This window comes from Chiloscyllium plagiosum, unplaced genomic scaffold (genome assembly GCF_037043375.1).
Source record: "Chiloscyllium plagiosum isolate Xiang-an unplaced genomic scaffold, Cpla_swu_hap1 HiC_scaffold_15, whole genome shotgun sequence".
NCBI classification, from domain to species: Eukaryota; Metazoa; Chordata; class Chondrichthyes; order Orectolobiformes; family Hemiscylliidae; genus Chiloscyllium; species Chiloscyllium plagiosum.
The window spans coordinates 7,946,017-7,971,002 of NW_028270153.1; the positions used below are offsets into that span (position 1 = coordinate 7,946,017).

The 24,986-nt window shown below is 41.1% G+C and overlaps 1 protein-coding gene and 1 long non-coding RNA gene across 2 annotated transcripts in view; one reads left to right on the forward strand and one right to left on the reverse strand.

Annotated features, from left to right (window-relative positions):
• The window catches only part of LOC122559883 (double-strand-break repair protein rad21 homolog), a 151,539-nt gene that overhangs the window by 41,519 nt on the left and 85,034 nt on the right, over positions 1-24,986 (forward strand). The window contains exons 5-8 of the mRNA XM_043709990.2: positions 684-784; positions 6,092-6,283; positions 7,599-7,706; positions 9,170-9,283. Coding sequence (XP_043565925.2) covers positions 684-784; positions 6,092-6,283; positions 7,599-7,706; positions 9,170-9,283 — 515 coding nt within the window. The remainder of the gene's footprint in view (positions 1-683; positions 785-6,091; positions 6,284-7,598; positions 7,707-9,169; positions 9,284-24,986) is intronic.
• LOC148147606 (uncharacterized) overlaps positions 976-24,986 on the reverse strand; it is a 138,109-nt gene continuing 114,098 nt past the window's right edge. The window contains exon 3 of the long non-coding RNA XR_015759515.1: positions 976-4,906. This is a non-coding gene — a long non-coding RNA (uncharacterized LOC148147606). The remainder of the gene's footprint in view (positions 4,907-24,986) is intronic.

Consider the following 24,986-nt stretch of genomic DNA (forward strand, 5'->3'; position numbering starts at 1 on the left):
CCCCTTGACCACCCTCAGAATTTCATCCAGTTTTGTGTTTTGATTAGAACATTTTGTTTTTTGGTAGTGCTGTGGAAAAAAAAGGAAATTGTTCACAAGACTCCAACCATAGCAAAGTTAATGTGCTTTACTGTGTCTATATAAAAAGAGGTCTAGGTTAAGTATTGACTGTTTTGATTGATGGTTGAGAGTTTACCACTTAACTGTGAAACACTGCAGCATTTATTCAAAAGAATTTGCTGAAGGGAAGTATGTTAGTTTACTCCTGTCATGTTGATGCTTCCCTTCAATTAATTGAAGTTTGAGATTTGGAGTTCATTATGTGCAGAGATTTACAGGTACAAACTCTCAGCCCTAGGCTGAAATTTTTATCCTGTTTATTACTTATGCATTAAACAATTTACTTCTTAATCATTGTGCTATATGTACTAATGCTAAACATAAAAGGATCTGAAAAATTTATGCACATAAAAATAAGATTAGTTTTAGCTTGTTAGCCAAAAGCATAATTGTCTATTAGAACATGAATTTAGATACATGAAGGATATATAATTGTTTATTGTGAATAACTATGTTGCACATTTAAACTACATGAAGATGCTGGAGAATTAAATGTGCCCTTTATGATACAGCATGTAAACTATTGTTACAACTTATTTAATTACATTTGACTTTGTCTCCAGTGCAATTGACGTTGCTGAACACTTTACACTAAACCAGAGCACAGCTGAGGCGATCACCCTTAGAGAAGATATATGCAGTATTCTTCAGGATAATGGCTTTGGTGAGGAGAGATGATAGCTTTTTAAAGTTACTACCTAACTAACCCATGATCTACAGTTACAGCTAGAAATTTCTCCAGACGTTATATAGTGAGTATGTGACTGTACTTAGAATAAGCTGTTACTTCTAGTCATGAAAGGCAGACATTAGACTGGAATGGTTGTAAATCATAAAACTGTAGCAATGACAAAGTACACTTTAGATATGCTTTTATTGTTGAAGATATCCCAAGGCATTTACATTTCAGGAGGAATGGTAGTACAGTGAGGGGAAGAATGAAACAGATAAAAGAAAATTTTAAGCTGTTCAGGTGAGAATGAGAACAACAAAATTGGAATTTTGTAGAAGTATTTCCTTGAAGTGGAGGCAAGGAATAGATGATTTATCGTTTTGTTTACGGATTTTGGATTTTCTGTTCTTGGTAATTCAGTCTGAAGAAAATATTTACATTGAGAGAAGAGGGACTTCACTCTCTTTAGGATGCTGTTCAAATGGAACCGAGTGGCAACCAAGAAATTTGCAGAATTAAATGTCATGCTCGAGAATGCTGAAATTCTGGAAAACTCCTTTTGCATCTCAGCAGTGTCTGGATGAAGTCACTCTGCTCACACACTTAACTCTTGAAGTGGTGACCAACATTGCCTTATGGGATTGATTGTCATTAGTGGTCAAGCATTCGCTTTAAAGTGAAATCTAAGCTCATAGCCATTGGTTTTTGGAGCATATTCTTCTGAAATAAAATCTTTGGAGCCCACTATATCAAATGGATTTAATAATCTAATCAGACTCAACTCCCTTTTATTGTGGTGTAGATTTTCATCTTCATATCCTTATAGTAATATAGTAGAATAGACCACCCATCCACTGTAAAGCCTGTTTGATTTTTAATTTAATTAAGTAGAATTGTAATTTGTCAGTCCTGTAAATTGTGGGCATTCTTCTGTGGTAGATTATTGTTAAGGCAATGAGATGAAAATTACCTGTGTCTCTGAGGACTGAATTTAACTTTTCTGTGAATCCTCCAGTTCAGGGAGTTAAAATTTCTTAAAATGCATTTGTTCCCATGATAGCACTGGTTTCAGCCAGAAGTGTTACCATTCTTCAGATAGCCACTAGATTGACAGGCATGATAACGTGGCTGGATTGAGAACTCATTCCAAAATTACTTTTTGTTCATTCTGTTTTTAATACAAATCAAAGAGGAATGTAGATACTATTGTACGAATGCTAAAATGTCTTAACATGTCAAGTTAACTGAACTAAAACGTCTATGGAGCCCAATCTAGGGCACCTTTTTTCAGTACAGTAATAACAAAAAAATGGCAACATGATTCAGTGACTTTTTTTTTGCGGTAGAAAATGCTTTTGTTAGGTAGTATTTCATTAGCAGTTCCAATTTCCTTGCCAATTTTAAGGGTACACTTGAGAGGATCTGCAAGGCCGCCTTTGCACCTTTATTTTGTTATTCTGTTTGTACAGGTAACACCAGTCACTAAAGTTGAGAATGGTTTAGTTTGGTGAAGGGCTTCACATAAATTGACTTAGTGACAAGAAAGATGATTAATAGAAGTATTTTTAAAAAATTATCAACCTATTATACAACTTGCTTTGCCCAATGTTGTTTCAAAAAAAAGATGCAGAAAATTGCAGAAGCATCCCAGTGACTCCTCTCTTCCACTTTCCTGCAATTAGCTTAGTGTTACTATTTGTGTTCCCCTTTAGAAGAAAACTTGTGCATTAATGTTTTAGTGGTTCATATAGGCAACGATACACACCTGACATGAAAATTATATGTTCATTCTGTTAGCAAGTTGATAATGGAAATGAAAATTCTAGCCCCATATCCAGAGTGTGTGGATGTTATGAAGTTGAAGCTTTAAGACAGTGAATGCTGTTCTGCACTGACAGCTTACATGAGCAGTCTCTGAATGTTTTGGAAAATTGAAAATATGTAACATTTGGCTGTGAAGTAGATCCTTAAGTGTGTCCTTAAAATTGGCAAGGAAATTGGAACTGCTAATTGTTTTGACAACAATTCGATTTTGACCAGTTAGTTTAAATTGTGCCCCAAGATACTAAAACTCAATCGAGTTCGAATTTTTGTTTTGCCAACATCGAGCCAATGGGACGATCTGATGTTGGGGGTATAAAAAATGTATTATGAAAATCAGACAGAGCAACTGCCATCGAAACAAACCAAACAAACTAGGAACACTCTCTATCAAAGATACCTTTTCATATGAAATATATTCACAATAAAAAGAAAGAAGATGACCCAGGGGAGATCTTTAGCTGGAAGAAGAAAGACACCATAGATGATAGCTGCTGTAAAGTTTTGAAATTAAGTTGATATTATTCTAATAAGTGTTTTATTGGAACAGTATGTTGTTATAGAGTTGGAGGCAGGTAATAAGCATTTAGGAGAAAGGAGGGGTTTGAAGTTGTGAATAGTTGTTTAATGTTCACTTTTGACAATAAAGAATAAATTGATATCATTTTCTTTATGTAGTGGAATTTGGGTGTTCTCTGTCACTCATTTTATCAGGTTATGAGCTTTTCTGGGTGTTTGGTTTAATTAATAGAGGCGTTCACCGCTGTGTCGTAACAGTGGGGTAAGTGCTTTTAGTTTTGGAGGGAGGGGGCTTCACTGAGTAATGTGAGGACCTTCAAAAGTGAACACCATTTTACAGGCACACATACACTGAAGGTGCTTTGTGAACTTCGGCATTAGCCTGCTGTGGGCAATCCAAATCCTTGGCCCAAGCACTCCTGATCATGTTATGCAAGATATAAATCCCACGAATGCCTGTGATGTAACAGAAATGTTTAGCTACATGGAACAATTAAGCCTAATTCCTAAAATAGCAACGACTGATTCATTGATGGTCAGAATGTCCTGTCTCTGCTTCTGTATCTTAATATTATGATCTTATTGTTGTATTGCGGTTGATTTATGGAGCTGTTCACTTCACACCTTGGATCATGAAACTGATGATGAATGGGTTTGATACCTTCAGTGTTGCAGTTGTGACTAGACACAGACTTGTGCACACAGCTGGTGGTGAAAAATGAAGATATATCTATGATTATGAACACTTCCTTACATTGATGTGACACCTGTGAGCCCTCAGAAACTTTTCTTCTTTCTTCCACTCCTACTACAGAGTGAATGTGTTGTTAGAGAGCCCAGACACGAAGACTGTATCCTGCCCAGAGGTAGATGCAGCCTCCTCAGCTTGAATTCCCACAGGACTGAGGGTACTAGACAGGTTGGAGGTGGAAGACAGGCTTCCGCTGGAGTGCCTTGAAAGGGACTTGTCTGTGGTGGCTCCTCCAGGTGTGTGTAATAGCAGTGCCCTGTCTCCTTGTGAGGAAAGTGCACCTTTTTACTCTGTTCACTCATGGGGCATGGGCATCATTGACAGCAGCATTTATTGGGAAGGTGGTGGTGAGCTGTTTCTTGAACTATTACAGTCCTTTACAGCTGTAGGTAGCCCACCTCATCCTTAGAGACGGAATTCCAGGATTTTGACCCAATGACAGTGAAGGAATGGGGATATATTTCCAAGTCAGGGATTGTCAGTGATGGAGGAGTGAATACTTGTGAATGTGGTGCCAATCAAGTGTGTTGTTTTGTCCTGGATGGTGTCAAGCTTCTTGAGTGTTGTTGGAGCTGCACCTGTCCAGGTAAGTGGGGAATGTTCTATCACATGTGCATTGTAGATAGTGGACAGATGGTGGAAGGTAGGATGTTGGTTTTGCGATGCAGGATTCCCAGCCTCTGACTTGCTCTTGTAGCCATTTGTATATGAGGCATGTGCAATTGAGTTTTTGATCAATGTTAACCCTCCACAATGTTGGTAGTATCAATGATGGTAATACCATTGAAGGTCATGGGTTAGATTGGCATTGCCTGGCATTTGTGTGGCGCGAATGTTACTTCCCACTTGTCAGCCCAAGCCTGGATATTCTCCAGATCTTGTTGCATTTGAACATGGACTGCTTTTGTATCTGAGGAGTTGCGAAGTGCTTCCTCTGAGGTCTCCATGCTCTCTTCCTCCGAAATGGAGGAAGGTGATGTCATACTGGCCCTTGATACACACAGTCGATATACTGCTGGTTCCTGCAAGTGACAAAAGAGAGAAATGTTGAGATCAAGGGGTTAAAGTTGTAGTATGTTAATAGTACAGTGGGTAGTGGGAGAGTAGCTCAACAATGAACAACAGAAAAAGTCCCGGTCTTTGCCTATCAGCGTCAAGACCCTCTCCTCGAAGTGGGTGAGAAAGCACGTTACTGGCGCCCCACCATCTGACCTGGCTCTTTCAGCCCTAATATTGGTCATTATTCTGTAATGAGAGGGAGGATTGAGTGAAGTAAATGTGGGTGGCACAGCTATTAGTGTTAGGTACAGGTGGGAGAAAGGTTGTGAGGAGTTCTGACTGACTGAACAGGCAATGAACAGTGAATAGGAGAATCAGACTAGTGAGTAGCTCAGGTTGATGATAAGTATGTAAGTTAGCTCACTGAGTTGCAAGATTTGTTTTCAGACATTTCGTCACTATTCTAGGCAATATCTGGAGAGCCTCCGGTGAAGCGCTGGTGGTATGTCCTGCTTCTCTAATTATAAGTCTTGATTTCTCAAGGTGGGTGATATCATTTCTGGTTCTTTTTTTCAAGGGAATGTAGATAGGAATTAAATCTATGTATTTATTGATGGAGTTCTGGTTAGAATGCCATGCCTCTAAGAATTCTCATGCATGTCTTTGTTTTGCCTGTCCTAGGATGTGTGTGTTGTTCCAGTCAAAGTGGTGTCCATTTTTGTGTGTATGTATGGAAACAAGTGATAGTGGGTCATGTCTTTTGGTGGCTAGTTGGTGTTCGTGTACCCTGGTGGTGCGTACTAATTTCCCCAGGCAAGGGGAGCATTTTCTTAGCACATACCTTATTAATCCCCTTGTGATTCTGTGTTCCAGTTAAATCACTTGTGATTCGTTAATTCTAGGGAATATAAACCCAGTCTCTTCAATTTCTGATCATAGGATAATTCCTTCAGCCTAGAAACGAGGCCTTTTTGTTGTATCCGCTTGTGAACAAGTATGTCCTTTCTTATTTAAGGAGAATAAAACTGGATTTAATATTGCAAGTGTGAGCACTTAATTTCAATGCTAAGCCTATTGTTAGTTCACTTGAACTTTTAAAGTGAAGAAAATTCTTGCGTTCTCATTAGAATTGCTAATGGTTTCACCATGTTGCTTGTATGCTTTGTAAAAAAAAACAAAATTTTATAAATACATTTTGTTCCTGCCAGGTGATGATTATGGAACATTAAGCAATAATGGCATATTGGACGACAATCTGATGAGCACCAGTGAATCTATATTTGCTCAAACACCTGAAAATAATAATTCTAATGCTGTGAAAGACACATTTACATTAAAAGGTGATAAAATTATCTTTCAAAATGATGGATTTGGAGATGAAGGAGCCACTTACATGTTAGGTATGTTTCATGTACTTTTTAAAGCATAACCCTTCATTTTTAAAAAAATTTAAATTGTTTTGCTCCCTTCACCATCTCCTGACCTGTAATTGTCTTTTCTGAATTTATTTTATTCTTGAAGGAATGTGATAATGATTTAGTGTAAACCATTCAGTGGGGTAATTAGCTTTTATTGTCTTGTGAAAACCAAATGAAGGTGAACCCAGCAACCCATTTTATACTTTGTCAGTTTTTTTATCTGATCTATACAAAATTTGGTAGCACAGGAAAAGTTAGTCTTTCAGACTAAATGTATGTTACATTAATACATGCATTATCTGTCATGTTTATTTGCGTTGTGACTAGTTCTCCAGCTGTAGAGTAACCTGTTGGAAGCAATGGGGCATATGGTGGAAAATCATTTGTGCACAAAACCACTTGTATGAATTGTATTTGAGTTGTGAACATTTCTATGATGAGCATGTAATGCAGTGGTGAAAGGAGCATTGAACTGTAAGCTGTACTGTAAATTACAGTTTCAAAACATTTCACCTGTTTGTAGTTCATTGGTTTACACGTTGATCATCTGTCACATTTCTTTCTGTTCTTTCAATTGCTCCCTTTCAGGTGAAGAACCATAATCATCACGAATAATAAGGTCAAAAGCCTACATTTGTGAAGCATTCAACAACTAAATATATTTAGATTTACAACATTGTGCTCACTTACCATTATTTTATCTGAATTTTAATTTGGCTGAAACTAAACCAATTGACTTGGTCCAATTTTTGGCCTTTTAATAACCAAATTATCTGGTGTAATTTCACCTGTTGTAGGTTATTAAAATTATTCAGTGTTAGTTACCTAGCTGAATGAAGCTACCTAGCTGTCATAAACCCCACTCCTACATAATTTGTATGTAAATGTTTTGTCCTAAATCAAAGACTGATGATTCAGTAAGTAACAAATCGGTTTTTAAAAAGAACTGTAATACATATTTCATGGGATAAATTGAATAATCTGAGAATTTAAGTTATGATCCGACTTTGTTGTTTTATTGTTCGACTGTTTTGGATGAGGCAAAAGTTGGCACCCCGAGATAAAGTAAATGTCACAACTTTATAACAAGAATAGTATTTAATTGTCCCTATGTCAGACAGGTTTCTGCGGCTTGTGCATAATGCTTTTTCTAACTTAACTAATGTGGTTTAATTACAAACCAATAATTCAGGAAACTGCAACATAAATTAATTCACTGTCAATAGATAAGTGTTTAAATGACGTACAAAAATAATCCTTTCCATTGAAGCTAAAGGAACTTTGATTTAATTTTCAGAGGAGTTTCTCAGTGGTGAAGCTGAAAATGCCTTTGTGGATTTTGCAGATACTAAGGGACGCATGACCAATGATTTACCCAGTAAAAACCTACCAACTTGTATGTCAGGTATGGATTTTTATAGCATTTAAAGTGAAAGTTTTACATTAGTATGTTCCATGTTATTTCTCTTTGCCTAGAAGGTTACAAACCAAAGCTGTGCATCTGCAGCATCAGTGAAACCTTTCCATAAGCTGATGTTTTTAAAATGTTTTATCCAAAGGTGAAGGGAATGTAGAAACAAGAGGCCATTTGCCTTTGAGTCTATCCAGTATTTATTTAGTACCTGGTTTATCTATATCTCAAATTCTTTATTTGCTTTGCTTTTGTATTTTTTAAGAAGGGCTAATGCCCGAAACGTCGATTCTCCTGTTCCCTAGATGCTGCCTGACCTGCTGCGCTTTTCCAGCAACACATTTCCATCTCTATTTTTTAATAGCCCTAAAATATCACACCCAAATCCAGAATCTTATTAATTCATTTTGAATAAATTGGGCAATTTAAGTTGCTTAAGTCTGTGGCTTCATTTTATCTAAAACTGTATTTTTGAGTAAGTGAGGGAAAATCTCCATGTCATTAATGGTGCCTTGCTGTGACTGGACAACCTATCAGAAAATTTGTTGCGCTTATTTTCTTATAATGGTTATTAATTTGATTTACCTGTTTATTTCAATACACTTCTTTGAAGTTTGAGTGACATGTTCAGTCCATGTAAATTGTATTCACACAGATTTCCCTTATGAGATTTCTTGTATTTATCTTATTTGAATGTAAAGAGAAGAATCAAAGGATTCTTCTCTTTACATTCAAATAGTAGCATAGTAGCAGGCTTGAATATAAAACTTATCATTAAAATCCAGGCTGATGTTCACTAACATGCATTTGTTTGAGGAATTCGGGCCTGGATTTTCATTGTTGTAAATTGCCCGTAGTGTTAGGTGCATTAGTCAGGGGTGAATGTAGTGGAATGGACCTAACACTACGGGCAATTTGCAACAATGAAAATCCAGACCCGAATTCCTCAAACAAATGCATGTTAGTGAACATCAGCCTGGATTTTAATGATAAGTTTTATATTCAAGCCTGCTACTATGCTATCAGGCAACTATCCTTTGGACTTGTTGGGCCGAAGGGCCTGTTTCCACACTAGGGAATCTAATCTAATCTTAAAAAAGACAATGGCTGAGGATCATGTCACACAACAGTGGCAATATATTTACTGTGTCACAGCTCAAACCTGACTGCTCAACGTGCTACTCTTGGTATTGGTTATTACAGAACTTGACTATTTCTTGAAGCATAAAGATTGTAACGTCAGCATTGTAAGATATCCCACCATCAGTTGACTTAATAAAGGTGGCCTCTGGAAGCCTGAAAGATATTTTGAATTTCAGACAATACATCAGCATAACACCCATGAACAATATGCAGTTACTAAAATCATTAATAAGTGTGTTGTGATTCCACTTCCTTGGACACAAGAGAAGGCTAAGTCACTTATGATTTATTTTTGCATTTCATTATTTTAACAGGTGAGTCACATGTTCCTGATACTCTACTTCACGAAGATAAAACTGTATGTGACCAAACAACTCTGCTGCTCAATGAAGAGGAGGGCTTTGCCTTGCAGCCAGTCGATGCAACTGGTTAGTTTCATTCTCCTTTATCTATGAAACATTATTTTACTAGGTAGCATTTTTTTAATCACTGATGTTTTTTTGGAAAATGGTATTGTTTATTGTTTATGAAACTATCCTCTGACAAAATCAATCACTGTTATTGAGTTCTGATGTTCTCCTAGGGGAACATGCTGGTGGTCCAAGGATGTTCTACCTTTACAGGAGAATGGTTCTGCTCTGATTTCCTGACTCCAGATTCCTTTCCTGAGGCTGAACCACTTTCCCAGCTTTTAATGTGACGGAGTTGAAACTTACCAACGATAGTCAGTTAAACCCAAGGGAAAAACAAATAGAAACTACCTGCAGCTGGCATACATTTATTGGGTGTTTCCAGGACTTCCATGACTGTCCCCTCCAAATTTTAGTGGAACCCTTCTGTTTTGGAATTTCAGAAAGAAATGAGACAGGAAGGCTTATTACAGACCCAGGAATAATGTTAGAGGGGGAGGAAGTGAGTGGATGGCTTGTACACCCAGAAGAAAGGTCAGCATCCACTTGACAAACTCCAATCAAGCCTGCCCCACAGCCATATCACACTGCAGGCAGGCTAAATTTATGGGAAGTGCGACTTCCATTCCCCAGTGAGCATAGTAGACACTGCTGGGACTGGCAGCAGCCCAGGGTTGAAAACTTTGTGAATCCATAAACTTTGGATGGGGAGGGCTTGGAAACTTTAATGTACCTAGGACACCCTTTGAAAGTGGTACCCTATTTTCTTCTAAACAAATAAAAAAAAGACTGTCCACTCCCACTCACCAACTGTATTGTGTCACAGGCAGTTATATTAAGACCACTTGAGCTTTTAGTAAACTTATTTGACCCTTAATTATTTATTTACATATGATGACTGGGCTCTGATTTCTAATTTTCTGATCTTTTTTCAGTGCAAACTATTTTAACTCCATTTTATTTCCATTACTCTCTTACTCACTCCTCTATTTCCATTTAAAGATTGCTTATTTACAATTCTCTTTTCCTTTCTTGTTAACCCTTTCCATTGCTCTTTTGTTTTCAGTCTCTTCTGTTTATGCTTTTCTCTTTTTCTTCCTGTTCAAGCCTTTCTCACTCTTGTTCTTCTAAGTCAAGATTTTAATTCTAGCCGAGGCATCTCATCTTCAGATTTCCTCCTCTTCTAATCATGCTGTATCACTCAAATTATAAATTTTGGTCAGTTACTCTCAGCATCTCCTTTTTACAAGACTTTGGAGGTTTTGGAGGTCTCGAATTCCCAATTCCTCCAGCTCCGCCGGATCTGCTCCCAGGAGGACCAGTTCCACCACAGAACACACCAGATGGCCTCCTTCTTTAGAGACCGCAATTTCCCTTCCCACGTGGTTAAAGATGCTCTCCAACGCATCTCGTCTATATCCCGCACCTCCGCCTTCAGACCCCACCCCTCCAACCGTAACAAGGACAGAACGCCCCTGGTGCTAACCTTCCACTCTACCAACCTTCGCATAAACCAAATCACCGCCGATATTTCCGCCACCTCCAAACAGAGCCCACCACCAGGGATCTAATTCCTTCCCCACCCCTTTCAGCCTTCCGCAAAGACCGTTCCCTCCGTGACTACCTGGTCAGGTCCATGCCCCCCTACAACCCACCCTCCCATCCTGGCACTTTCCCCTGCCACTGCAGGAACTGTAAAACCTGCGCCCACACCTCCTCCCTTACCTCTATCCAAGGCCCTAAAGGAGCCTTCCACATCCATTAAAGTTTTACCTGCACATCCACTAATATCATTTATTGTATCTGTTGCTCCCGATGCAGTCTCCTCTACATTGGGGAGACTGGGCGCCTCCTAGCAGAGCGCTTTAGGGAACATCTCCAGGACACCCGCACCAATCAACCACACCGCCCCGTGACCCAACATTTCAATTCCCCCTCCCACTCTGCCGAGGACATGGAGGTCCTGGGCCTCCTTCACCGCCGCTCCCTCACCACCAGACGCCTGGAGGAAGAATGCCTCATCTTCCGTCTCGGAACACTTCAACCCCAGGGCATCAATGTGGACTTCAACAGTTTCCTCATTTCCCCTTCCCCCACCTCACCCCAGTTCTAAACTTGCAGCTCAGCACTGTCCCCATGACTTGTCCGGACTTGTCCTACCTGCCTATCTCCTTTTCCACCTATCCACTTCACCGTCTCCTCCCTGACCTATCACCTTCATCCCCTCCCCCACTCACCCATTGTACTGTATGCTACTTTCTCCCCACCCCCACCCTCCTCTAGCTTATCTCTTCACGCTCCAGGCTCACTGCCTGTATTCCTGATGAAGGGCTTTTGCCCGAAACGTCGATTTCGAAGCTCCTTGGATGCTGCCTGAACTGCTGTGCACTTCCAGCACCACTAATCCAGAATGAATTTCTTCCCCCCTTGTCCAGCCCCTTCCCACTTCTAGCCACGATTCTTCTATGCTTTCAGTTTCAGAATTTCCAGTTTCAGGTTCCAGCTGCCACCTCTTCTCCATGGACGTACAATCCATTTACATGTACATTCCCCCATCAGGATGGTCGCAGGGCTATCTATTACTTCCTGGAAAAAGGGCCTGTACCGTCCCTATCCACCACACCATCTTCCACCACCCAGCTGAACTAGCCCTCACTTTGAACAACTTCTCTTTTAACTCCTCTCATTCTCTTCAGGTCAAAATATGGTCATGGGTACCCACCCGTCTCTTTGTTGGGTATATGGAACGTTGCTTGTTCTGGTACTACAACTCTTCCTTCACTACAATTATGACATCATATTTGTGGGCGGCACGGTGGCACAGTGGTTAGCACTGCTGCCTCACAGCGCCTGAGACCCGGGTTCAGTTCCCGCCTCAGGCAACTGACTGTGTGGAGTTTGCACGTTCTCCCCGTGTCTGCGTGGGTTTCCTCCGGGTGCTCCGGTTTCCTCCCACAGTCCAAAGATGTGCAGGTTAGGTGAATTGGCCATGCTAAATTGTCCGTAGCCTTAGGTAAGGGGTGAATGCAGGGGTATGGGTGGGTTGCGCTTCGGCGGGTCGGTGTGGACTTGTTGGGCCGAAGGGCCTGTTTCCACACTGTAATGTAATCTAAAAAAAATCTAAAAAAATCTAATCTATAAGTACTGCTTCCCTCTCTTTTCCAGAATTGGAAAATTAATCAGTTTTGCTTCCACTTTCCATCCTGCTTTCACCGTCACCTGGTCCATCTGTGACTCCTCCATTCTGGTCCTTGACATCTGTTTCCATTTTCGAGGATAGGCTGGCCACCAAATTCCCTTACAAATCCAGACTAACCTCCTGTACTTTGGCCCTCACCCCTTCTCTTCCCTCCTATAACAGCAAAAGGGTACCCCGATCTTCACTCACCCTCGCAGTATCCACATCCAAAGGGGCATTAGTTGCCATTTCTGCCACCTCTAATGGGATGCCACCACCAGACTTAGATTCCTGTGCTCTATCTTGTCTCCTCTGTGGGGAACATCCCCTCCAGGATAATTTAGATTAGATTCCCTACAGTGTGGAAACAGGCCCTTCGGCCAAACAAGTCCACACCGATCCTCCGAAGAGCAACCCACCCAGTCCCATTCCCCTAACTAATGCACCTAACACTACGGGCAATTTAGCATGGCCAATTCACCTAACCTGCACATCTTTGTGACTGTGGGAGAAACCTGGAGCACCTGGAGGAAATCCACGCAGACAGGGGGAGAATGTGCAAACTCCACGCAGATAGTCGCCTGAGGCTGGAATTGAACCTGGGACCCTGGCGCTGTGAGGCAGCAGTGCTAACCACTGAGCCACCGTGCCGCCCCAGACCACTCCTCCACTCCAAACACCACCTCACATCCCCTAAATCCATGCAGTGTAACACCTGCCCATTTGTTTCTCAAGGCCCCAGACACATCTTCTAGGTGAAGCAATAATTTACCTGCACTTCACTCAATCTCTTCTATTTGCAGCTCATGATTTGGTCTGTCCTACACTAGGGAGCCAAAATGCTGACTGGGTGTCCACTTTGTAGAACACTTATGTTTTGTGCGCAAAAATGACACTTAGCTTTTTGTTACCAAAAGAGAAAATGCTGGAAAATCCCAGCAGGTCTGGCAGCATATGTAAGGAGAGAAAAGAGCTGACATTTCAAGTCTAACTGACCCTTTGTCAAAGCTTTGACAAAGGGTCAGTTAGACTCGAGTCTTCAGCTTTTTTCTCTCCTTACAGATGCTGCAGGACCTGCTGAGATTTTCCAGCATTTTTTCTTTTGGTTTCAGATTCCAGCATTCGCAGTAATTTGCTTTTATCCTAAGCTTTTTGTTGGCTCAAAGTTCAATTCACCACTGTGTTCCTTGGCTAACATCTCTGTCTCAGGCTTGCTACAGACCTCTAGTGAAGCTCAGCAGTCTGGAAGAACAGCATCTCATTTTCCACTTGGTGACACTGCAACCTTCAAGACTCATTATCAAGTTCAATAATTTTAGGATCTGAGCATCTTCTTCTTTGTCTTTAGCCCAACCCCCTCCTACCAGGCCTTGTCATCACATGGGCTACTTCTACAAACAACCCATTGTCAGCTGCTAATGGTCCCATTAGCAGTTACTGATTCTCCCAGGTTGATCTTTACCCATTCCTCTGCCCAACTGTTGTTTTCTCTCTCTGAATTTCATCTCTACTTATCATTCACTCTTCTCCACCCCCCCTCCCAAATATGTTCAGTAAATATACCTACCTTCTCCTAGAAATGATCAATTTTGAAGAAGGGTCTCTGGACTTGAAACGTTAATTCTGTTTTCTTACACATGCTGCCAGACCTGCAGAGTTTTTTCCAACAGTTTCTGTTTCTGATTTCCAGTATTTGCAGTTTTCTTTTTATCAAGAGAAGATGATTAGATTGTCTCTTGCTGGAGCTGGTCATTGCCTGGCACTTGCATGGTATGCATATTACATGGTATTTATCAGCTCAAGCCAGGATGTTGTCCAGGTTTTGCTGCATATTTACATGGACTCCTTAAGTATCTGAAGAATTGTGAAACATGCAGAACATGTAAAATCTCCAGTGAACAGGCTCACTTCTCACTTTATGACAGAGGAAAGGCCATTGATAGGATAGTTAAAGATGGTTGGGCGAGGACATTTGAGGGATACTTGCACTGATGTCCTGAGATTGAAATAATTGACTTTCAACAACCAGAGTCATCATCCTTTGTAGTAGTTGTGATGCCAACAGGTGGAGCCCCCCCCCCCCCCCCCCCCCCCCCCATACCCATAGACTCCAGTTCAGCTGCCTGATGTTGAAGGCAGAGTCAAAACATGTGGCGCTGGAAAAGCACAGCTAGTGAGGCAGCATCCAAGGAGCAGGGGAGGTGACGTTTTGAGCATAAGCCTTTCATCAAGATTGTTGGGTGGGAGCAGAGAAGGGGGCTGAGAGAAAAAGGAGAAAGGTGAGGTGGTGGTGGGGGAAGGCAGCTGGGAAGACGATAGGTAGATGCAGGTGGGGGTGATAGTGATAGGTCGGAGGGAGGATGTAGGAGATAGGTGGGAAGGAAGATGAGCAGGTAGGACAGTTCAAGAGGGCAGTGCCGAGTTGGAGGGTTGGATCTGGGATGAGGTGGTGGGAGGGGAGATAAGAAAACTGGTGAAGTCAAAGTTGATGTTGTGTGGTTGGAGGTTCCCATGCTAGAAGATGAGGTGTTCTTCTTCCAGCCATCGAGTGGTTTGGATTTGGTGGTGGAGGAGACCCGGTTCTTGCAGGTCCTTGGCAGAGTGGGAGGGGGAGTTAAAGTGGTCAGCCGCAGGGCGGTTGTTTGGTGCATATGTCCCAGAGATGTTCCCTAAAGTGTTCCATGAGTGGATGTCCTGTCTCCCCAATGTAGAGGAGACTACATCAAGAGCATCAGACACAGTAGATGAGGTGTTTGGATGTGCAGGAAAATGTCTGAGGGATGTGAAAAGATCCTTTGGGGCCTTGGATGGAGGTGAGTGGGAGGTGTGGGTGTAGGTTTTGCACCTCATGCATTACCACTGTGCCACTGGCGGGCTCTCCTGTTTCCCATCTATATCTACCTCATCAATTAATCAATCAATTACTTGCTCTATTACACATTCCCCATTTAAAAAAAACTTTAGAAAACAATATAAACAGCTTTGAACAAAATAAAATTAAATGTAACATCTCCAAGTTTGCAGATGAGGTGAAATAGGAAGGAGTGTAAGCTGGAGTCAGTAGAGAGGCTTCAGTATGATTTGGACAAGTTGGGTCAGTGGACAAATCTGTTGACAAATACTGTCAGATGGATAAATGTGAGGATATCTTTTTCGGTAGCAAAACCAGGAAGGCAGATTTTAGATTGGGAAGGGGGCGGTGCAGTGAGAATTGGGTATCCTTGTATACCAGTTGCTGTAAGAAAGCATGCAGGTGCAGCAGTTGGTGAAGAAAGCAAATGGCATGTTGCCCTTCACAGCAATAAGATTAAAATACAGAAGCAGGGATGTAAAAACATTAATTACATTACTTCTACAAGGTCTCCACCTGCTATGATTAGAATTCCTTTCACAAGTTTGCAGTCTTTCCCTTGGCCGCATTCAATTCTAGATCCGCTTTTGAACTTTTTTTGTGACCTTCCACGTCTTCAGCCCAGTTTTCCGATCTTTTTTCCTTGCTCTCAAGTTGCACATTTAGCCAAAGTTTGTGTCACTTGGTAACTCTCCTTATTTTCTCTGACATGACTTTCCTTCTGGCATACATATCATGGTGGCACATTCATCTGTTATCCTTGAGACAAAAATCTTTTGTCTATATCTCTACCACATTGCACATATTTAGTCAGCCCTTCATGTGCCAACATCTGGGCCTCAGGTTCATGGTGCATCTTCACCTTCTATGACTTGTTCAGATCCGTCAGTGTGTAATCAATGCCCATTAATCATGAGGAATGCACTCCAACAGTTTTATTACCATGCTGTATAATTACTACATTTCCATCTTTACCTATAATTTTATCTGGATCTTTCCACTCTTTCTGCCATCTCTCAAAAATTTATTTTTGATCATCTTAAATGTTGTTGCAAGACTTGCTGAATTTTCTTTGAAACCTTAGCCTTAATGAATGCCCTTCTCCCTGCATGAGGGAAATTCAGACGCTCAAAAAAAGTGGAACTACATGTTGGTCCTTCCCAGGCTGAAGGGTAATCATTCATTATAAAGGAAGTTTTGGATATTTTATATATAAAAAATTAAATCAGAATATAGCCCCCAGCCATTTACAGTGAGTTGATTGCATTGGATTGCCAATCCCAAGGGAGTTGGCAATTTACAACTGTCCACTAGGATTTTGTGAAGCATCTCATCTGTGCTTAAAGAATTTATTTTGTGCACATAATTAGTAACTGACTTGCCACTGCTTTGTTCATATTTTCTCTGACATCCCTAAATTCTTCCTTGACAGTTCCCCCAGACATTAGGAATTTAGTGGATGCTGCTAGTCTGGTCCCTGTCCATTTCTTCTTTACCTATCCACAATTACTTTTGGCACTTTATAATATGTTATTGTAGATTGATCAAATCTAGTTTCCAAGTCTATGGAGTTTGAGATCTGGAACTTGAATTTGATTAATTTATTGTCACTTGCATTTTACGGTGAATGATACAGTGAGAAACTTCAACTGTTGTCAGAGTTGGTGCCATTTTTAATAATTTAAGAATAAAAAGAATAAGAAGATGCAACAGAAAGAGAGTCTATCTTCATTGAACTTATTCCACACCTTCAATTGTATTTCTACAAAGTTGTTAATATCTGTTGTTAATGGGAGAGTCACAATGGGCTGTAATGGTGTCCTTTTTATTTACAATTCTCAGATTTATTACAGATGTCTTAGTGTACTTATAAGTTTAGTATACTTATCATTCCTTACTCCTGCATCCTTTGGTGGGTTAAGATAGAAAGGCCTAGTGCACAGCATTTTTTGTTTTTTTCGTAAAGGGGAATCAGCTAAAAAATTTCAAGTCTCCTACTTGCTCTTGTAATCTCAGCATTTGCTGGTCAATGGTAATGTTTAGAATAATGATGGTAAAGGATTTGGCAGTGATAATGCTGGTGGATGTCAAAAGGAGATGATTCAGTTCTTTCTTGTTGAAGATGGTCATTGTGTGCTGTGAATCATACTTGCCATGTATTAACCTAAGACTGAATGTTGTCCAGATCGTCCTACATTTGGAAATGAACTATTTCAGTATCTGAGGAGTCATGAATAGTGCTGAACATTGCACAATCATCAGTGAGCTTCCCAACTTATGATCTTATGATGGAGGGAATACTACTGATAAAGCTTTTAGACAGATCCAATCTGAGATTTGGACAGATTTGAATAAATTTGGGGGACAATTTGGGGTACAAAAAAAGCCCAGTAGATTTAAACATTTGCCGGTTGGTGTTCTAGATCTTTAACTAAAATATAGGAGGCAATTTGTTTAATTTCATTTACTTGTAGTTGATTAATTAAAAGTGAGAGAAATGGCTCTTAAAATTGCTAAAGAGGTTCTGGGGTTTGAAGATGAGTCCCAAATTTGCCAAGAAAGTTTAGAAAGAAAGACAAGACCATACTCTTAGAATTAGCAAAGAGGTTAGATTTGGGTTTAACCAAGGACAAAAGTAAAGCTGAAATTGTAAGGGAATTACTCAAAGACTTAGGTGTGTCAGAGAAACAGACAAGCACAGTAGAGTTAGAAAAATTTAAATTACAATTGAGGACAATGGAGTTAGAAGATAAACAGAGAGAGAAGAAAGGGAGGGAGAGAGAGAGGAGAGAAAGAAGAAAAAGAGAGAGAAGGTTCTTAGCGGAGCAAAGGGAGAGAGGAGAGAAAGAGAGGAAAAAGAAAGAGAAGTTTCTTAGCTGAGCAAAAAGAGTGAATTTGAATTTGAGAAGTTGTGACAGCAGTGGTTAGTCCTGAAGGGCTAAGAGACTTGCAACAGAAAGACAAGACGATTATATATATATATGTGGATGCGTACTCTGAAAAGGAGGCAGAAAATATTCCTGAGGGCTAGTACCTGAAACATAGAATTCTAAGATGGAAATGGAGTCCACGACTGGTTAGTGAAGAGGAGAAATGGGCCAAAGTGCACCAGATTGTGTTGCCGATAGCATACAGACAGGAGATGTTATATGTAGGACATGAACCATCTGTTGGAGGTCACCTCGGTGTACAAAGGACTCAGGCTAAGGTACAAAAACCTTTTTACTGGCCTGGAATGCACAAGGATGTGGTTAACTTTTGCCGTATGTGTCATACATGCCAAATGGTAGGTAAGCCACAGCGGTAAAATCAACACCTTTGTTGCCAATTCCCGTATTTGAAGAACCTTTCATGCGGGTTATAATTTGAGTGTAGGTTTCCTCCTGAAAACTAAAAGTGGGAACCAGTACTTGTTAACCATAATGGATGTGTCTACCAGATTTCCGGAGGCAATTCCGTTATGGAGTATTACAGCAGAGGAGTTAGAGGAGTTAATAGCTTTCTTCACATGTATAGGCTACCCAGAGAGATTCAATCAGACCAAGAGTCTAATTTTACTGCTAAGCTGTTTGAGGAGGTCACGGATAGCTTCAGTATACAGCACTTTAAATCAAGTGCATATCATCCTGAATCCCAGGGAGCTGTAGAAAGGTGGCATCCTTGTGTTGAAATGGAACAAAAACAAATTCAAATTCAGCCAATCAGTTTAAATAATGCCACAGATACCAAAGTCCAATCGAATTTGAATTTAATGTTTTGATGACATCAACCCAACTAAATGATCCGATGTTTTGGGGTATAAAACTGGACATTTTCAGCAGTTCGAGCAGATGGAAACTTAGAGCTAGGACGAACAGAGTTGTTGTCTCTGGTTTGTTGCTTGTGCCACGTGCTAGTGAGGCACGGAATAGGGAGAGAGAGGAGTTGAATATGTGGCTACAGGGATGGTGCAGGAGGGAGGGTTTTGGATTCTTGGATAATTAGGGCTCTTTCTGGGGTAGGTGGGACATCTACAAGCAGGATAGTCTTCATCTGGACCAGAGGAGTATCAATATCCTGGGGGGGGAGGGGAGATTCGCCAAGGCTATTGGGGTGGGTTTAAACTAATCCAGCAGGGGGATGGGAACCAAAATTGTAGTTCCAGTATAGAAAAGGTTAAGAGTGGAGAGCTCCGAAATCAAGTTTCAGGGACGCAAGATGGCACCGGAAAGCAAGAAGTTGGTTTGAAGTGTGTCTACTTCAATGCCAGGAGCATCCGGAATAAGGTGGGTGAACTTGCAGCATGGGTTGGTACCTGGGACTTCGATGTTGTGACCATTTTGGAGACATGGATAGAGCAGGGACAGGAATGGTTGTTGCAGGTTCCAGGATTTAGATGTTTCAGTAAGAACAGAGAAGATGGTAAAAGAGGGGGAGGTGTGGCATTGTTGGTCAAGGACAGTATTACAGTTGCAGAAAGGATATTTGGGGACTCATCAACTGAGTAGTATGGGCTGAGGTTAGAAACAGGAAAGGAGAGGTCACCCTGTTGGGAGTTTTCAATAGGTCTCCGAATAGTTCCAGAGATGTAGAGGAAAGGATAGCAAAGATGATTCTCGAAAGGAGTGAGAGAGACAGGGTAGTTGTCATGGGGGACTTCAACTTTCCAAATATTGACTGGGAACACTATAGTATGAGTACTATAGATGGGTCAGTTTTTGTCCAGTGTGTGCAGGAGGGCTTCCTGACTCAGTATGTAGACAGGCCAACCAAGGGGCGAAGGTACATTAGATTTGGTACTGGGTAATGACCCGGCCAGGTGTTAGACTTGGAAGTAGGTGAGCACTTTGGTGATAGCGATCACAATTCTGTTATGTTTACTTTAGTGATAGAAAGGGATAGGTGTATACCACTGGGCAAGAGTTACAGTTGGGGGAAAGGCAATTGCAATGCGATTAGGCAAGATTTAGGAAGCATAGGATGGGGAAGGAAACTGCAGGGGATAGGCACATCAGAAATGTGGAGCTTATTCAAGGAAAAGCTCCTGTGTGTCCAAATAAGTATGTACCTGCCAGGCAGGGAGGAAGCTGTAGAGCGCGGGAGCCGTGGTTTACGAAGGAAGTGGAATCTCTGGTCAAGAGGAAGAAGAAGGCTTATGTTCGGATGAGATGTGAAGGCTCATTTAGGGCGCTTGAGGGTTACAAGGTAGCCAGGAAAGACCTAAAGAGAGAGCGCAGAAGAGTCAGGAGGAGACATGAGAAGTTGTTGGCGGATAGGATCAGGGTAAACCCTAAGGCTTTCTATAGCTATTAAAGGAATAAAAGAATGACGAGAGTAAGATTAGGGCCAATCAAGGATAGTAGTGGGAAGTTGTGTGTGGAGTCAGAGAAGATAGGGGAAGCACTAAATAAATATTTTTTGACAATATTCACTCTAGATAACGACAATGTTGTCGAGGAGAATACTGAAATACAGGCTACGAGACTAGGTGGGATTGAGGTTCGCAAGGAAGAGGTATTGGAAATCCAGCAGAGTGTGAAAATAGATAAGTCCCCTGGGCCGGATGGGATTTATCCTAGGATCCTCTGGGAAGCCAGGGAGGAGATTGCCGAGCCTTTGGCATTGATCTTTAAATTGTCATTGTCTACAGGATTGTGCCAGAAGACTGGAGGATAGCAAATGTGGTTCCCCTGTTCAAGAAGGGGAGTAGAGACAACCCTGGTAATTATAGACCAGTGGGCCTTACTTCAGTTGTTGGTAAAGTATTGGGAAAGGTTATAAGAGATAGGATTTATAATCATCTAGAAAAGAATAATTTGATTAGGGATAGTCAGCACAGTTTTGTGAAGGGTAGGTCGTGCCTCACAAACATTATTGAGTTCTTTGAGAATGTGACCAAACAGGTAGATGAGAGTAAACCGGTTGATGTGGTGTATATGAATTTCAGCAAGGCATTCGATAAGGTTCCTCACAGTAGGCTATTGTACAAAATGCGGAGGAATGGGGATTGTGGGAGATGTAGTAGTTTGGATCAGTAATTGGCTTGCTGAAAGAAGACAGAGGGTGGTGGTTGATGGGAAATGTTCATCCCGAAGTCCGGTTACCACTGGTGTACCACAAAGGCCGGTGTTGGGTCCACTGCCTTTCGTCATTTTTATAAACGACCTGGATGAGGGCGTAGAAGGGTGGGTTAGTAAATTTACAGACGACACTAAGTTCGGTGGAGTTGTGGATAGTGACGAAGGATGTTGTAGGTTACAGAGAGACATAGATAAGCTGCAGAGATGTGCTGGGAGGTGGCAAATGGAGTTTAATGCGGACAAGTGTGAGGTGATTCACTTTGGTAGGAGTAACTGGAATGCAAAGTACTGGGCTAATGGTAAGATTCTTTGTAGTGTAGATGAGCGGAGAGATCTCTGTGTCCATGTATACAGATCCTTGAAAGTTGCCAACCAGGTTGACAGGGTTGCTAAGGCATACAGTGTTTTCGCTTTTATTAATACAGGGATCGAGTTCCGGAACCATGAGGTTATGCTGCAGCTGTACAAAACACTGGTGCGGCCGCACTTGGCGTATTGTGTACAGTTCTGGTCACCGCATTATAAGAAGGATGTGGAAGCTTTGGAAAGGGTACAGAGGAAATTTACTAGGATGTTGCCTGGTATGGAAGGGAAGGTCTTACGAGGAAAGGCTGAGGGACTTGAGGCTGTTTTCGTTAGAGAGAAGAAGGTTGAGAGGTGACTTAATAGAGACATATAAGATAATCAGAGGGTTAGATAGGCTCTCTCTGTCCACCCTTTTTCCAAGTATGCTGATGGTGAGCACTAGGGGGCATAGCTCTAAATTGAGGGGTGATAGATATAGGACAGATGTCAGAGGTAGTTTCTTTACTCGGAGAGTAGTAAGTGTATGGAATGTTTTGCCTGCAACGATTGTAGATTTGCCAGCTTTAAGTACATTTAAGTCGTCATTGGACAAGCATATGGACGCACATGGAATAGTGTAGGTTAGATGGGCTTCAGATTGGTATGACAGGTCAGTGCAACATCGAGGGCTGAAGGGCTGTACTGCGCTGTAATGTTCTATGTTCTATTTTCTATAACTGCTAAGAAAACCCAAATATAGACTGTTTGCCGAATAGCTCTCAAAGGTACCTGTCCATAAGAAATTTGTGCAGCAGAACACCGAAGCCGACCTTGAGGAAAATCTACAAAGGAGAATCGACAAAGCTGACTGGTTTTGAAACTTTTTTAATAATCTTAATGGGGAGTTTTGTTATTGGACCAGTATTGTAGAGTGGGAGGTAAAAGATAGGTTTAAGAGAAAGGAGTTGTAAATAGTAGGTCTAATGTTCTCTGTTGGATTTAAAGAATTAAACCGTTAATTCTTACTTTAAGTAGTGCAATCTCGAATAGTTCTTTGCCTCTGGAAATTTAATAGATTACGACGTGAAGTGTGCTTCTTTGTGTATCGGGTTTAAATTACCAGAGGGTTTATCTCATGTCATAACAGCAGTGATGTCCTGTGGTTGAGATGATTATGACTTATAAAGAGAGTCAGTCACCTCATCTCTTTTGGAGTTCAACTCTTTTGTCCATGCCTGGATGAAGGCAGTATTGAGGCTAGGAGCTGAGTGGCCTTGGCAGACCATGCTGAGCATCATTGTATGGTTATGGTAGAGCAATACTATTTGTTAGCACTGTTGATGACTCCTTCTAACACTTTTTTCTGATTATTTGAGTCGATTGATGAGGTGGGTTGGATTTGTTGTGCTTCTTGTGCACAGTATATTCCTTGGCAGTTTTCAACATTGCTGGATGGATGCCAGTGTTGTAGCTCGACAGGAACAGCTTGTCTATGGGCATGGCTTGTTCTCGCACAAAAGCCATTGTCAGAATATTGTTATGGTCCATGACTTTCAGCCACATCGTGATGTTACGTGGAGTGAATCAAAAACATTGAAAACTGATGATTCATGATGAGGACCTCCAGAGGAGATAACTGAAATAACCACTCAGCACTTCTGGCTAAAGATGGGTGTAAGTGCTTCAGTCTTGTCTTTTTACACCGGTGTGCTGAGCTGTCATATTATTGAGTATTTGGGTATTTGCAGAAACATTTTCTCATTAGTTAATGGTGTGCCACCATTTACAATTAAATGTGCCAGCACTGCAGAGCTTAGATCTGATCCACAGATTGTGGAATCGCTTAACTCTCCATGTTGCTGATTCTTCATCACTCTTCACTTGCATTCTTCATTGAACCAGAGTTAATTCCTCATCTTGATGATAATAGAATGGGGGAGATCCCAGTCACTGAAGTTGCAAGTTGTGACTGAATATATTTCTACAGCTGCTTATGGACTCCAGTGCCTCATGGGTGTGCACGTTGGAATTCCTGGGTCTGCTTGAAATTTGTTCCATTCGGCACAGTTGTGGAGCCTCATCACATGATTTACTTACAGGAGTAAACACCACATAGTCATTGAGGAGACAAAGGCCTGTCTTCACAATGGTTCCTCGTTGTGAAGACTGGGCTTTGTCTCCTCATTGACTTTGTGTTGTTTACTCCTACAATATTGTCATGAAAACTGCATCTCTGACAGAGGATGTATCAAGTACTTTTCTTTAGGTTTCCTCATAATCTGGTATAGCTCTAATGTAGCAGCTATATTGTTTAAAAGTGAGCCATTTCAGTCATAATGGTCCAACTGATTCATTCATTCTTGGTCATTGACATGAAAATCCCCCGGCCACATTCAGTGCCCTTACACTCTGCAGTTTTCTTTCAAATGACGTCCAACATGGAGATGTAATGGTTCATCAGATGATAGTTGGACAATAGGTGATAATCAGCATCAGATTTTCTTGCCCATGTTTGACTTAATGCCATGAGAATTAATGCAGACCAAAGTCAAGTTATGTAAACTGGAGCATTTCCCTCCCAAATATATATCACTGTGCCTTTACCTGTGCTATGATGTCTAGAACATTGTCTGTAAAATATGATTTGATGAATATAACTATGTTATGCGGTATTCTGACTAGACTGGGAAAGCCCTCCCAATTGGTACAGGCACCCTCAGATTTTAGTTTGGAGAATTTTGCAGGGTCAGCAGGCTTGATTTGCCAAGTTCACTTCTGATACCCATGTCGATCGAAAGACCATTTGGCAGTTTCATTCTTTTTAGACTTTGTAGTGGTTAGCTACAATTAAGTGGTGTGTTATGCCCAACAATAGGGAACTTAAAAGTCATCCACATTGTGGGTCTGACTTGATTTAACCACACTAGATCTGGCTAGACATGTCAGATACCTACAGGATATTTCCTCCCTTAAAGGACATTAGTGATTCCTGATGGGCCTGTATGATAGTCAACAATGGCTTTGTGGCCACCATTACTAGGATTAGCTTTCAATTCCAGATTTATTATTTGAATTTAAATTCTACCATTACCCATGGTGGGAATTAAATCCCTGTCCTTAGAATGTTAACTTGGTCCTCTGGCATACAAGTCCAGTGACATTACCATTAAGCACCACTTATTGGCATGTGTGATTGTTACTTTTTGATTAATTTTTTCCCTTCATGGGATGTGGGCATTACCGACAAGGCCTGTATGTGGTGTCCATCCCAATTTCTTCGGAAAAGATGGTGGTAAGTAATATTGGATCATGTTTGAAGTAGTTTTTGTGCACATGTGTAATCCTTTG